Source organism: Thalassophryne amazonica, chromosome 6 (assembly GCF_902500255.1).
Source record: "Thalassophryne amazonica chromosome 6, fThaAma1.1, whole genome shotgun sequence".
Taxonomy (NCBI): Eukaryota; Metazoa; Chordata; class Actinopteri; order Batrachoidiformes; family Batrachoididae; genus Thalassophryne; species Thalassophryne amazonica.
The window spans coordinates 129188361-129204038 of record NC_047108.1 but is presented as its reverse complement, the minus strand read 5'-3'; the positions used below and the strand labels follow the sequence as shown (position 1 = coordinate 129204038).

General features: G+C 41.5%; 1 protein-coding gene across 1 annotated transcript in view; it reads right to left on the bottom strand.

Moving 5' to 3' along the window:
- The window catches only part of vwa5b1 (von Willebrand factor A domain containing 5B1), a 131119-nt gene that overhangs the window by 12549 nt on the left and 102892 nt on the right, over positions 1–15678 (bottom strand). The window contains exons 15-18 of the mRNA XM_034173444.1: positions 14140–14344; positions 10418–10693; positions 6057–6194; positions 5256–5378 (exon numbers count right to left, since the gene is read on the bottom strand). Of these exons, the coding sequence (XP_034029335.1) occupies positions 5256–5378; positions 6057–6194; positions 10418–10693; positions 14140–14344 (742 nt within the window). The remainder of the gene's footprint in view (positions 1–5255; positions 5379–6056; positions 6195–10417; positions 10694–14139; positions 14345–15678) is intronic.

Here is a 15678-nt window from a genome sequence, read left to right as displayed (position 1 = left end):
AATAATCAGGTCCCATCTTATCTTAGGGACCTCGTAGTACCATATCACCCCAATAGAGCGCTTCGCTCTCAGACTGCAGGCTTACTTGTAGTTCCTAGGGTTTGTAAGAGTAGAATGGGAGGCAGAGCCTTCAGCTTTCAGGCTCCTCTCCTGTGGAACCAGCTCCCAATTCAGATCAGGGAGACAGACACCCTCTCTACTTTTAAGATTAGGCTTAAAACTTTCCTTTTTGCTAAAGCTTATAGTTAGGGCTGGATCAGGTGACCCTGAACCATCCCTTAGTTATGCTGCTATAGACGTAGACTGCTGGGGGGTTCCCATGATGCACTGAGTGTTTCTTTCTCTTTTTGCTCTGTATGCACCACTCTGCATTTAATCATTAGTGATTGATCTCTGCTCCCCTCCACAGCATGTCTTTTTCCTGGTTCTCTCCCTCAGCCCCAACCAGTCCCAGCAGAAGACTGCCCCTCCCTGAGCCTGGTTCTGCTGGAGGTTTCTTCCTGTTAAAAGGGAGTTTTTCCTTCCCACTGTTGCCAAGTGCTTGCTCACAGGGGGTCGTTTTGACCGTTGGGGTTTTACATAATTATTGTATGGCCTTGCCTTACAATATAAAGCGCCTTGGGGCAACTGTTTGTTGTGATTTGGCGCTATATAAATAAAATTGATTTGATTTGATTTGTTACTAATGTAATCTTTGTGACTGTGGTCCCAGCTCTCTTCAGGTCATTGACCAGGTCCTCCTGTGCTTTCTCAGAATCATCCTTACCCCACAAAGTGAGATCTTGCATGGAATCCCAGACCGAGGGAGATTGACAGTCATCTTGTGTTTCTTCCACTTTCTGATAAATAATCATAACAGTTGTTGTCTTCTACCAAGCTGCTTGCCTGTTGTCCTGTAGTCCATCCCAGCCTTGTGCAGGTCTACAGTTTTGTCCCTGGTGTCCTTAGACAGCTCTTTGGTCTTGGCTATGCTGGACAGGTTGGAGTGTGATTGATTGAGTGTGTGAACAGGTGTATTTTATACAGGTAACAAAAACAGGTGCAATTAATACAGGTAAAGAGTGCAGAATAAGAGGGCTTCTTAAAGAAAAATTAACAGGTCTGTGTGAGACAGAATTCTTGCTGGTTGGTAGGTGATCAAATACTTATTTGCAGCAGCAAAATTATTAAAAAATTATACATTGTGATTTCCGGATTTTTTTAGATTCTGTCTCTCACAGTTGAAGTGAACTTAAGATAAAATTACAGACCTCTACATTCTTTGTAGGTGGGAAAACCAGCAAAACTGACAGGGGGTCAAATACTTATTTTCCCCACTGTATTTCCAATGATATTGTGTTGAGAAAAAACACTTCATTTTCATTAATATGCAAATGGGGGTAAATAAAAAACAGTTAATTCTCATTGATATGGAAATATATACACAAAACAACCTAAAACTACAGCACCACACTCATAGAGCGCAAACCTCGGCCAACACAAGTTGACAATTGCACAAAATTTTACCTTGGAAAAAATTTTCAAGGTTAAAGTCCTGTTAGAAGTGACTTTTCATAAGCTAAATTATATGTGATCAAATGTCAGGAGGATGTATTTTGTTCATGCACTTAAATCGAAGGTTTTGTTGTGGTGTTGTCAGGTTTTTGTTTTTTTTCCCCTAACTTTTTCAGTTTCTGAATTCTTTTTCAGATCATTTTCACAGAACGTTGCTTATCTCTGCTATGTACAATTTCTCATTGCTTTTTGGCACTTGGTTTCTGACTGATAACTGGAAGACAAACAGGCATAAAATTGGAACCTTCATTCCAATTTTGGTGGTGTAGGTAAATCCAGAACAGAAAAATGAGAGTGATTGAGGCACTTCTGATTGAGATATAATGCAAAATGTACACAAAATCCACAATCCGGATTAGATCTGGATTAAACTTTGTCAGGTGATAGTGAGTGCCAGTCTGCACTTTACTTTCAAATTTGGGAGTGATTAGGGCATTTTTGATTAAGATATCATGTAAAGTATACAGTAAATGGGGTTTTCAATGTTAAATTTAAATGGCCACAAAATCTGTATTGTTTCTGTGTAGGCTCTCAGTTGTCCAGGTGGTTTCCATAGTAGAGAACCTTGAATCTTCGACTGGACTGGGTTGCTTGACACGAGGACGTTTCGCTTCAAATTGCAGAAGCTTCCTCAGCTAAAATTCTTGCTCTGGTAGTCTGACTTCTGTCTTGACTCTTGTAGAGAAGAATAAACAGAAGTCAGACTACCAGAGCAAGAATTTTAGCTGAGGAAGCTTCTGCAATTTGAAGCGAAACGTCCTCGTGTCAAGCAACCCAGTCCAGTCGAAGATTCAAGGTTCTCTACTAAAATCTGTAATCTGGATCATATCCAGATCAAATGTGGTCTGTCAACAAAAGGATACCATCCTACCCAATGCACAATCTTTTTTGACAGAGTTATGAAGTTTGTTCAGTGTTAAAGATGGGGATTTTTCCAGTTTTCCCAAATTTTTCCTGACTGTGCTCTTTGACCCATGACCTTGAAAACTGAATCAGTTCTTGCCTATCAGGATATGAATCTTCAGTAAAAATTTCATAACAATATACAGTGGTGGCGCCAGGAAATTTTCATTGGGGGGGCTGAGGTAAAAGTTGGAGGGGCTTCACAAAATGTTGTCAAAATGAACAATATATAGTAAATTGCTTTATAAATACCAAAGTATATGTTTTAGTCACCTGTGCACCTCTAAAATGTGGTATCAATGCACACACACATCACTTAGAATGATTGCAATTTCAGTAAACTTGCACATAGGTATACAAACTGAATTCACTGAATGGTGCTCAAGACAATGCATGGAATCAACCATACATAAATCATCTATATCAAAGATTTATTGCCAATTTAACACTGAGGTTTTGGCCAAACAAACGATATACAGCTTCTGTATATTCTGTGTCTGTGTGCGGCTGTGGCCGAAGTGCTTGATGAATTCCTGCGCAAAAAGTAGTTCCCAGATAATTGTGATATATTCCTGTGAGATAATAAGTATATCTCATCTAAATCAATTCTAAAGTTTACCAGTAATAAAATTATAAAGATAAGTGTAGTTTTAAAAGTGGCCGTAATAAACATTTAGGAAACCTAAATTTTTGGAGTATGGAGTTAAATTTGTCTCATTAATACTTGCAAATGCACAGAGGGTGATTTATAAATATCCTTTGATTTGTTCATGTGCTTTGTGATCCACAAACACAAATTTCTGATTTGTAACTTGTGTGTGGGTTTTTACAAATAATATTTATTTGCAAAACTAAAAATTCTGTTTGTGAAGGGTGATTCAGCATTGGTGGATCACCGAACACACACATTCATCACTTTGCTCAGTTACGCAATATTGAGACATTCTCAGCGCAAAACTGCGGTTGAGATCCACAAATATGTCAGTCGCTATTCACATTATTGGCAAAATTATTGGGGAGGCTGAGGGGGGCTTGGCTCATTACTGGGGGAGCTTAAGCCCCTCCTTGGCGCCGCCACTGACAATAATGAAAAATTGTGGGCTCCAGGCTGTTCACAAACAAAACAGGGGCGATAACATAACCTCCTCCAAACTTTGGTGGCAGAGGAAAATATACCAGCTCATCTACATGCCAGGGTACCTATGTGTAAAAATCGAGTCTTTGATGTATATTGTTAATGAGCTACCATGTTCATAACAATATGTACATGAGACAAAAATTACAGCGCATGTGTGCTTGTGGACTAATGTCCACTCACAATGAAATTTGGGTAAATTATACAAATCTGATTGGGTATAATTAGTGCTGCTATAATTTTTAAGATATGTTATTCCAATATTTTATGAATTGATCAACACTGATCTCTTTCATTTGAACAGTAAATCATGGAATGACATTATTCAATGACAATTGCCATAAAACTGTCTACTAAAACAGTTTGGTATGGATCCTGACAGGTCCGGATCTACTTGAATGTTGGCTCCTATCGGACACATTCTACTGAAGGGCCCCTTCACACATAGTACGAATAAGTACAAATCAGGGCGAATCACGGCGGAACAGCTCGTATGAGTGACCCACGAAAACATTGAGCCAATGGGCAGGTGTGTATGATCCTGCTGCAACGGTTTCGTGCACGCAACGGTACACACGAGCGTGCACAAAACCGTCTCAGTGGGAACACAGTGTAAGCAGCTGGAGCATGTGTAACCACATCACGCAGCTGCTGTGAAAAAAAAAAAAGAAAAATACATGCCACCCACAGGATTTGAATCTGCAATTTACAAAAGTTCTGATTGCCAGCCAAAAACTTTACCACTGTGCTGCTACCGCTGGCCTGTAAATGGTGCAGAAAGCTGTCTGAAATCAACAAGAACATGGACGAGGTGCGCTGTGTGCGGCCGCTGCAGCCCGGCGCAAAGGTGAAAGATGTTTTATGTATTTCCACGTGAGGACAGCAGGCAGAGACACGTGCCTCATGAAGGAATTAGTTCATGTCCTTCAAAACACAGTATGTGTTCGCCAGCTGGGACATCTAGGAGCAGAAATCTTTACAGTGGTGGCTGTGAGTGGTCCGTTCAGCACCCAGACCAACGTGTCACTCTGTGTTATGTGGTCATTCATTTTCCTTATTTGTTATATAATTGCGTATATAGGTATTGTAATTATTTATATACCTGTCCTGGCAGTGGTTTCTGTGTTCAGCTGACAGGCCCCTTCATGTGCTGTGTGCAATCAGACCTTGCTGTCCAGCCCCCATGTGATCAGATCTGTCCATACATATAAGCATTTTATGCAAGTGTGCCCCCCCCCGGCACACCACATGTGTTGGAGGGAGCGACACATGCACACACATGCAAGACACATGCACCACGTGTGTGGCTTTTTGCAAAGCCACACATGTGGGGCATTTACACAAATTTCACATCCAGCTCAAATGTAATCGTCTGCTGACTGTTTCTTGCTGACAGTGCAATTGGCCACACATTTTCTAAGTGCCGAGTGAGTGGTCTTAGATGTTCGTGTGTGTCTCAAAGGGCACACTCTGTCTTTCAGCCGCTGGTGTGCGCAAATACTTGTAGCAACAGGTGTATGAGGCATTGGAAGCAGCTCCGATTTTACACGTATTGCATACGATTCCTGCCTCATGCGAAATTCATACGCAATTCATGTGCAATGCAACCACATTCTTACTATGTGTGATGGGGCCTGAACAGTGGTGCTGCTGTGCATCTTACTGTTGGCCAGCAGGACATCCTCTGTGTCCTCTGACATGCTGCCAGACTGAGGCCACCCCAGACCGGTGGAGTAACCTCTGTTCTTCCTGTTCCCTGAGCGAGAGCCCCTCTTTAGACTTTCACCTGAAAATACAAAATAACATTTATACAAATGCACACTATATTCAGACGGACCCAAGTTTCTGTGACAACAAACCTCAGAGAATAACATTAAAATGTAGTCTTTGAAGCACCAAATTCAATCGAAATAGCACCTTTGTTTAATTCAAAAACCACCAAACCTGCTCCATGAGATCATCAGCCCTAGATGTGACCCCTGGTTTAGCCTATGTAATATCCTATAGACATGTCTGACTCCTGGTGCATGCACTGCCTAACTGTGGACGAGCTAATAGCAGAAGAGGACGGGACATAATATACAACAAAATGGGGAGATAAAGCTGGAGTTCAACAGAACAGGTGAGCAGGGATGATCCCAAAACTTAATACAACTGTAAACTGTTCATCGTAAACTAAAAACACTGCGCAAAAAACATTTCAAAACCTTTGAAACACCTGTGTTTCAAACATTGTTGCATTGTTCATGATTCCGCATGAAAAAGATATACATCACATACTCTGTCGCCACCTGCTGGATGGTTCAGGAATGTGTCTCCAATGTGCACTACCTTTGCTTGTTGTTTGAAGCTGATATTGTATTTAATAATTCGATCTGCAGGCTCAGCAGATACTTCTTTGGTCATGCACTTTACTTTTAGTCCAGTTATGCTGAATTCTTTACATTAACTCCATGTGACTTACCTGGATTCATGTATTCAATACATGTCTGTAAACACTCATTGGTGTCCAGATCGATGGGAACAAACGCTGTATATTTGCTCAGTATATTGCAGGCCTTGCTGGTTTGAACTGAATAGAGTTGGTACTTCTGGCCAGAGCCTGTGAATGATGAGAATACTGTAATGTTATCACATAACATTAATGCAAAATATTAATTGCATAGTATTAAAAAAAATCTAATCTGGTTCCACAACATTAACACAAAATCTTAACAGCATTATATTAAATAAATAGCTGCTTTTAAAAATGGTTTGTTTTGGTAGTGTCTTAATATCCTAAAATCAGTGGTGGGCACAGTGAACCTAAACGCTAGCTTTGCTAACCGCTGATCTGCTATCCAACTAGATAACTGTGATGACGCTAAACGGAAACTGTTACAACATAACTGCTAACTTTTATAACAGGAATTTAGTTTTTGTTTGGTTTGGTCTTTTGCCTCTAAAACCCCCAAAAAATGGACCCAGTTCAATTTATTTAATTTATATAGCACCAAATCACAACAAAGCTGCCTGATGGTGCTTCACACATGTAAGGTCTAACCTTACCAACCCCTAGAGCAAGAACACAGGTGACAGTGGCAAGCAGGGGTGCCTCCAGGGATTTTGGGCCCCATGTAAAAGAAATCTTACTGGGCCACCCCCCATATTATTTTGTCAGTATTATAATTGTATTACTGGCCTCTCTGGGCCCTTAGAATCCTTCACCTAATTCTCCCCTTTTTCAGCACCTCTGGTGGTAAGGAAAAATGCCCTCTGATGATGTTGAGGAAGAAACCTCAAGCAGACCAGACTCAAAGGGTTGAACCTCTGCTTAAGCCATTCTAACAGGTGCTGGGTTTTTACCAATCTGCAGAAACAGGAAATGTAAAAACCAGAGTAACATCAAAAACAAAGTGCATTATTGAGATGAGCACACAGTCATTGGTGCTGCAGGAAGGGGGGTCATCCAGTGCCCTGGGGTGCAGGGCCAGGGTCCATCCATCACGTCTTCAGTGGGCCACAGCACAAGCTATCCTCATGGTAGAGTACATTCCAAAAGGACACTGCAGTGTGCAACGTCAGCTTCAGCCATGGCATCTTGTGTTTCTGTGAAGGTTCTCAGTTGTCCAGGAGGTTTCCACAGTAGAAAAGCTTGAATCTTCGACTGGACTTCTGTCTTGACTCTTGTAGAGAAGAATAAACAGAAGTCAGACTACCAGAGCAAGAATTTTAGCTGATGAAGCTTCTGCGATTTGAAGTGAAACGTCCTCGCGTCAAGCAACCCAGTCCAGTCGAAGATTCAATCTTCTCTACTAAAATCTATAATCTGGATCATATCCAGATCAAATGTGGTTCTCTTGTTAAGAGAGGCGTCCGTCCCATCATTAGGGGGGACAGCTGCCCTGTCATTAGGAGGGTACTAACTAGAACACAATAGGTGCTAATTAAAGCAATTGTTTAGTCACTAGCCTATAGCAGTCTGCCTCCCGGTAGGAGGGGTCTGGTTAGGTTTAAAACTCCAGCTTTTGTGGCTTCCATTTGTTCTTCTCAACAAGAGTCAAGACAGAAGTCAGACTACCAGAGCAAGAATTTTAGCTGAGGAAGCTTCTGTGATTTGAAGCGAAACGTCCTCGCGTCAAGCAACCCAGTCCAGTCGAAGATTCAAGCTTCTCTACTATGGAAACCACCTGGACAACTGAGAGCCTACACAGAAACATTGCGACCAACTGTGGGCATGATGCCCTGGCACTGGTACGTAAGCTGGAAAAGACTGCTAAAAAGATAACTAACTTTAGAAACCACTTAAGATTTAACCTGAGATGCAAACAAAACAACATTATTCCCAAATGCATGAAGCAAAAGGCACTAGAAGCAGGTCACACAGCAGAAAAGATCCAGCACAGTTATCTTAGGAGGATTTTGGGTCTTAGAATTAGAAGGCTTCATTTTAAAATATTAGACCCCCAAAATAATCTTGATAGTCTGAACAAATGGTCAGAAACTTTAGTGGGGGAAGAGGCCCATAATAAGATCACAAAGTTCATAGTTAAAATTCAAATGTCTGAGCATTTTAAAAAGTAAGGAGCGGCAAATCAGGAAGTGTCACATCCTTTTAGTGCAGAAAAGGCGTACTTTCAGTGGGAGTAGTTTTAAAGATACACCCAGACAAATTAGTGACAACAGGGAAAATTGGGTAAAGAATCTCTCCAACAGAGTTCTTACACAGACAGAAAAGGATGTGCTCGCTAAAGGACTAAATTTTCTCAGTGACCCCTAAACATATACCGACAGTAGATTACATCACTGCAGTAGAGTCAGCCATTAAACATAACAGTTTGTCAGAGTCAGAAGCTGGGGACCTCCGACTAAGAGTCACAGCAGTGCTGAACAGTGCTAAGCCTCCTCCGTCCAACATCACAGGAGAAGAACGGAAAGCTTTGTCAGCACTGCAAAAGGACCAAAGCATCCTTATCCTGCCAGCAGATAAAGGCAGATGCACGGTGGTCCTGAACACATCTGACTACGAGGCCAAGATCAACAACTTGCTCAGTGACTCCAACACATATGAACGTCTGAAGACAGACCCCACGAGCGGCTATAAGAAGAAAATCATTAGCTACCTCCAAAACCTGGAGAAAGAGGGACTCATTGACAGGCAGACATACTACAGACTGTACCCTGGGGACACCACTCCGTGCATCTATGGACTGCCCAAAATCCACAAACAGGACGTGCCACTCGGGCCTATTGTATGTAGCACAGATTCCATCACGTACAATTTGGCCAAGCACCTCAAGTGGATTTTGGCTCCTCTAGTGGGTAACTCAGACCACCATGTGGAGAACACACAAGATTTTGTGAACAAGATCAAGGACCTGCAGCTGGAGGCAGATGAAACTATGGTGTCATTTGATGTGACATTGTTGTTCACCTGTGCCACCGCTGAGGCCGTCTCTGCTGTGAGGCAGAGACTGCTGGAGGATGTGTCTCTACCTGAAAGGACCAAACTCACACCAGACCACATCTTCCAACTCTTGGAGATCTGTCTCAACACCACGTATTTCCTGTTTAGGTGGAATTACTACAGGCAGATCCATGGTTGTGCGATGGGGTCTCCGGTATCCCCCATTGTGGCTAATCTGTACATGGAGCGAGTGGAGAAGACAGCCTTGACGTCTTTCACGGGCATCTCTCCCAGTCACTGGTTCAGATATGTCGATGACACATGGGTTAAAATCAAGCAACAGGAGGTCGAGGACTTTACAGAACACATCAACTCGGTGGACTCCAATATCAAGTATCAAGTTCACACGTGAGGATGCCAGAAACAACCATTTAGCCTTCTTGGACTGTGATGTTACAATTGGAGAGAACAGGCAGCTCCAGACAGGAGTTTATAGAAAACCAACACACACTGACCAATATTTGCTCTTTGGCTCAAACCACCCCTTTGAACACAAGTTCGGGGTGATCAGGACTCTTCAACACAGAACCCTACAGGTGCCCGCAACTGCAGAGAGAAGGGCTAAAGAACAACAACTTGTCCGGAAAGCCCTCACAGTATGTGGGTACCCACGATGGTCCCTGGACAAAGTGCAGAAGTCCCAGAGAACAAAGAGACCAGATAGACAGGAGACGGAGACAAGAAGAAGAGGAGTGTCTCTCCCTTATTTAGCAGGAGTAGGGGAAAAACTACAGAGGATCTTCAGACAGCACAAAATCCCAGTTTACTTTAAACCGGTTAACACCTTGAGACAGAAATTAGTTCACCCTAAGGACAGGATCCCTAATTACAAACAGAGCAATGTAGTGTACTCTATCAGATGTCAGGAAAACTGTAACAAACACTACATAGGTGAGACTAAGCAAAACATATAATAAAATTAAGCAGTGATTACCATTCAACATGCCGTTTATTCACGGTACAGAAAGTATTAAACCAAAAATAAATATTAATAAATAAAAATACACCTGGAATATTACTTTAATCATCTAATTAATACATTTACTCTGGTTTGACCTCCTGTGTATCAATCTACTCAAGGTGATACTTGTTGCCTTTGTGAAAATGGTCAATTTCACTTATTGGATTAGTGAATAAGCTCCAACAAGAACAAACTCATAACTTCTAGTATTTATTTAAAGTATTTTTTTTTAAAGGTAAAGGTACTAAAATTGATGGAAGCTAACGGATCTGCTAATTGTTTTCAAAGTTAGCTGAAAAAGAAAAACATCATTTACTAATTACCTGTTCACTGATTGGTTGTACGGTGACCACCACTGCCTAAAATGTTCTGATGATGATAATTTTTAAAAACTGAACTCTAAAGTTTATGTGCTCACCATGTTCAATTTCATATTCCTTATCTGCCATGTGCTCAAAGTCGTGGATGATTGAACAGCCGGCGAGATGGTGAAAGGTCTCGTTCCACAGGTCCTCGTGAACCTTTTCCTCACGTTCACGGCCGTTCATGTAGGGCTCAATGTCAAACACCACCTCCCACTTCATTGGTTTCCCGCACAGCAGTCCAGACACCACGGCCTTACAGTCACCTCTGGGCTCTGACGGTTGGCTTTCCTGTGGGGTTTCTGCCTGACAGAACTGGTGTCCATAGATGTCTGAAATATGATGGGATCAAAATAAGCAGTTGGTGCTCACCGTGGTTTGAGTTTCAGCCTCAGTGGTCTGATGTCACAGGTTTACGACGTTAGCAGACTCTCATTTCTGGCTGAATTAAATGATCACAGACGTGTCCAAAACCCTCAGCATGTAGATTAGGGCTTTCTAAAATTTTGTATCTTGTTCACTTTTTTCTGTCAAACTGTGTGTGTAGTCCCAAATACATGGGAGGCGGGGGGTCTAGAGGCCTCAGATGTTTGTCTGTCTGGGACCTGAAGTCCCACAGCACCTCAGCTCTACCACCTTTGGTGATACTCCCCACTTGGGCTTTGGTACTTCCAGTCTGTATCTGGTACACATGTTTCCCTGCACTTTCCCAGGTACGTGGTTGTGCCCCTCAGCGTATGCTGCATATGCTGTATGCTGCTGGACTTATTCAGGGGCATCTTTGCCCACCCTGTCTGCTATGGTAGGCTCTTGCCTCTATGGACCTAGTGCTTGTTCATTTCAAGGAAGGTTTGTATAGCATTAGAAGTCTAAGTCATAGGTGTCAAACTGGTTTCAGAATGGGCCAAGAGGGTGCAGGTTTTCTTTTTAACCACCAACTCCACCAGGTGATTTCAGTGATTAACATGACTTTGAGCAGATGGGATGAGTTCCTCACTGAAATCACCTGGTGGAGTTGGTGGTTAGAAAGAAAACCTGCACCCTCTTGGCCCTTTCTGGAATACTTTGGACACCATTGGTCTAAGCCTATGGACTCCATCTGGAGGCTCTTCATGACCAGGGATCTAACCCCGGTTTCCAAAGATGATGTCACTACCATTGAGCTCAAATTACAAACTTCATGTCTTCTTTTTAAGAAGATCTCCTCCAGAGTTGTCATGGGTGTCATGGGTGGAGGATTTCCTCACTTGCCTCCTACAGACACATTTACCATATAGTACCATACTGGTACTATATGGTAAAGACATATTCAGTGACTTGAAAATGTTCATCTATCCATCAACTGGCTGGTCTCAAGGAAACTGACTGTAAAAGTGACAATTTATTTAGTTGTGATATACAGTTGAGTCATGCATAAGTATACATTTGCACAACATTGTTTTCGCTTTTACATTGTAATTCCATTTATGTCATATTGTAGAGATTAGTTTTCACCATGAATTTAAAGGGCATAAATGATAAATAAAATGGACTGCATTTATATAGTGCTTTTCCATCTGCATCAGACACTCAAAGCGCTTTACAATAATGCCTCACATTTACCCCGATGTGAGGGTGCTGCCACACAAGTTGCTCCCTACACACCGGGAGCAACTAGGGGATTAAAGACCTTGCCCAAGGGCCCTTTGTGATTTTCCAGTCAGGCTGGGATTTGAACCAAGGATCCTCTGGTCTCAAGCCCAATGCTTAACGACTAGACCAGTGGTGTCCAAACTATTCCAGAAAGGGCCGAGAGGGTGCAGGTTTTCTTTGCAGCCACTGACTCCAGCAGGTGATTTCACTGATGAATTCATCCCACCTGTTCAAAGTGATGTTAATCAGTGAAATCACCTGCTGGAGTCAGTGGCTGCAAAGAAAACCTGCACCCTCTCGGCCCTTTCTGGAATAGTTTGGACACCACTGCACTAGACCATCAGACTCCCCTAAGGCATAATTTTACAAATGTTACAGTGAAGAAATATGATTTTTATTATTATTATTATTTGTTTGTTTGACATAATTACAAAATTCAAATATCTAAACGGCACAAGTGAGTTTTGGCAGCACTGTATGTAATCCAACCATGTAAAACAAGAGCAATCAGAGATTTCTGATGTCTGCCAATCCAGATCCAAAATTCAGTGGAGTCTTCCATGCCCTAATATCTATCTGTGTTGAAAAAGTTGTCAAAATCCATGCAGTAGTTTTGAAGTAATCCTGCTAACAGACACACAGACAAATAAAAAATATAGACGCCGATGATTTTATTACATCCTTGGTGGACGTAATAATACACCCCTGGCAATAATTATGGAATCACCGGCCTCGGAGGATGTTCATTCAGTTGTTTAATTTTGTAGGAAAAAAGCAGATCACAGACATGACACAAAACTAAAGTCATTTCAAATGGCAACTTTCTGGCTTTAAGAAACACTATAAGAAATCAGGAAAAAAAAATTGTGGCAGTTAGTAACGGTTACTCTTTTAGACCAAGCAGAGGGAAAAAAATATGGAATCACTCAATTCTGAGGAATAAATTATGGAATCACCCTGTAAATTTTCATCCCCAAAACTAACACCTGCATCATATCAGATCTGCTCGTTAGTCTGCATCTAAAAAGGAGTGATCACACCTTGGAGAGCTGTTGCACCAAGTGGACTGACATGAATCATGGCTCCAACACGAGAGATGTCAATTGAAACAAAGGAGAGGATTATCAAACTCTTAAAAGAGGGTAAATCATCACGCAATGTTGCAAAAGATGTTGGTTGTTCACAGTCAGCTGTGTCTAAACTCTGGACCAAATACAAACAACATGGGAAGGTTGTTAAAGGCAAACATACTGGTAGACCAAGGAAGACATCAAAGCGTCAAGACAGAAAACTTAAAGCAATATGTCTCAAAACTCGAAAATGCACAACAAAACAAATGAGGAACGAATGGGAGGAAACTGGAGTCAACGTCTGTGACCGACTGTAAGAAACCGCCTAAAGGAAATGGGATTTACATACAGAAAAGCTAAATGAAAGCCATCATTAACACCTAAACAGAAAAAAACAAGGTTACAATGGCTAAGGAAAAGCAATCGTGGACTGTGGATGACTGGATGAAAGTCATATTCAGTGATGAATCTTGAATCTGCATTGGGCAAGGTGATGATGCTGGAACTTTTGTTTGGTGCCGTTCCAATGAGATTCTAAAGATGACTGCCTGAAGAGAACATGTAAATTTCCACAGTCATTGATGATATGGGGCTGCATGTCAGGTAAAGGCACTGGGGAGATGGCTGTCATTACATCATCAATAAATGCACAAGTTTACGTTGATATTTTGGACACTTTTCTTATCCCATCAATTGAAAGGATGTTTGGGGATGATGAAATCATTTTTCAAGATGATAATGCATCTTGCCATAGAGCAAAAACTGTGAAAACATTCCTTGCAAAAAGACACATAGGGTCAATGTCATGGCCTGCAAATAGTCCGGATCTTAATCCAATTAAAGCCAGAAAGTTGCCATTTGAAATGACTTTAGTTTTGCGTCATGTCTGTGATCTGCTTTTTTTTTCTACAAAATTAAACAACTGAATGAACATCCTCCGAGGCCGGTGATTCCATCATTTTGCCAGGGGTTGTATCAGGCAAAGATCACATCACATTTAATCATGCCACAAGTTGAACAGGTTGAACTGTTTCCATAGAGCACAGTCAACTGTAACTTGACATTTTTAGTTGGACCTGTGTCTCCAACACTGCCTGCAGATGGGCTGTCTGTGGAGGATCTAGAGCCACCTTCCCCAGCTGCGTTACAAATTGCCGGTTGCATGCTGATGCTGCTTGGAAGATGGTTGTCTTGAGGCTCGGCGTCAGCTTCCTGCTGAAGGACTTTCCTGTGACCGCTGGTGGGACGGCCCCAAGAAGATGCAGCACAAAGTGCTGCCAGCTGAGGAGTAACACAGAAGAAAGATTTCTTTTTTTCTGTCAAAACACAGCAGTGATGTCAAGCACCTATTGTTGTCATTGTAAATCTGGTTACTTGTGCATTTTATACAGCACATACAGTACAGTATGTAGATAATCTCTCTTCAAATCCATTCAAAGCAAGACAGAAGTCAGACTACCAGAGCAAGAAATTTAGCTGAGGAAGCTTCTGCGATTAGAAGCAAAACATCCTTGCGTCAAGCAACTCAGTCCAGTCAAAGATTCAAGCTTCTCTACTAAAACCTAAACCGATAACTTTTAGTCTTGACTTCAGTACACTGGCAGCTACTGACACAACAACGAACCAGCACTTCTGTCTCAGATCAGCCTTCTCTCAGCAAAAGAGAAGTGGTGACCAGAGAGAGAGAGAGAGAGGAGAAAAAATCATTTATTTTCACACCATACAGACTTGCAGGTGTATCACAGGAGTCATGCATAGGCAGACAGTTTTGACTTATGGTTAAAATTTTAAACAAACTAATTTCAGTTATTGAAATGAAGGTCACCTCTGTCATTTTACAAAGTGAAAATATCAGCTATATGTTTTAGTTTTAAAGTAATTATCAGCTATATGTTTTAGTTTTAAAGTAATGCACTAATATTGAAGGTTTTAGCATTTACAGACACACATGCCACAATGCATTATGGGACAATTGCCATCTACTAGCCATCCAGTAGATGGCTGTGTTCGTGGCAGTGTGAATAGCAATTGCCACACATTCACTAAAAGTGCTGAATCACTTAAATGGACTGCATTTATATAGCGCTTTTCCATGTGCATCAGCCGCTCAAAGTTCTTTACAATGATGCCTCACATTCACCCCGATGTCAGGGTGCTGCCATACAAGGCGCTCACTACACACTGGGAGCAATAGGGGATTAAAGACCTTGCCCAAGGGCCCTTAGTTATTTTCCAGTCAGGCTGGAATTTGAACCGAGGATCTTCTGGTCTCAAGCCCAATGGCTTAACCACTAGACCATCACCTCCCCTTCACTTAAACAGAATTTTCAGTTTTCAAATTGCTTTTTTTTACAAATGAAAAAAAAAAAAAGACATATTTACAAATACAGATTTATTTGTAAAAACCAACACATGTTACAGTAACGTGTGTTATACCAACTAACCATTGATGATGGGAAACTAAATTTCCCACAATGCATTGTGGCATGTGTGTCTGTAAATGCTAAAACCTTCCAAATTATTGCATTACTTTAAAACTAAAAGATATAGCTGTTATTTTCACTTTGTAAAACCACAGAGGTGACGTTAATGTCAATAACTTGTCCAGAATTAGT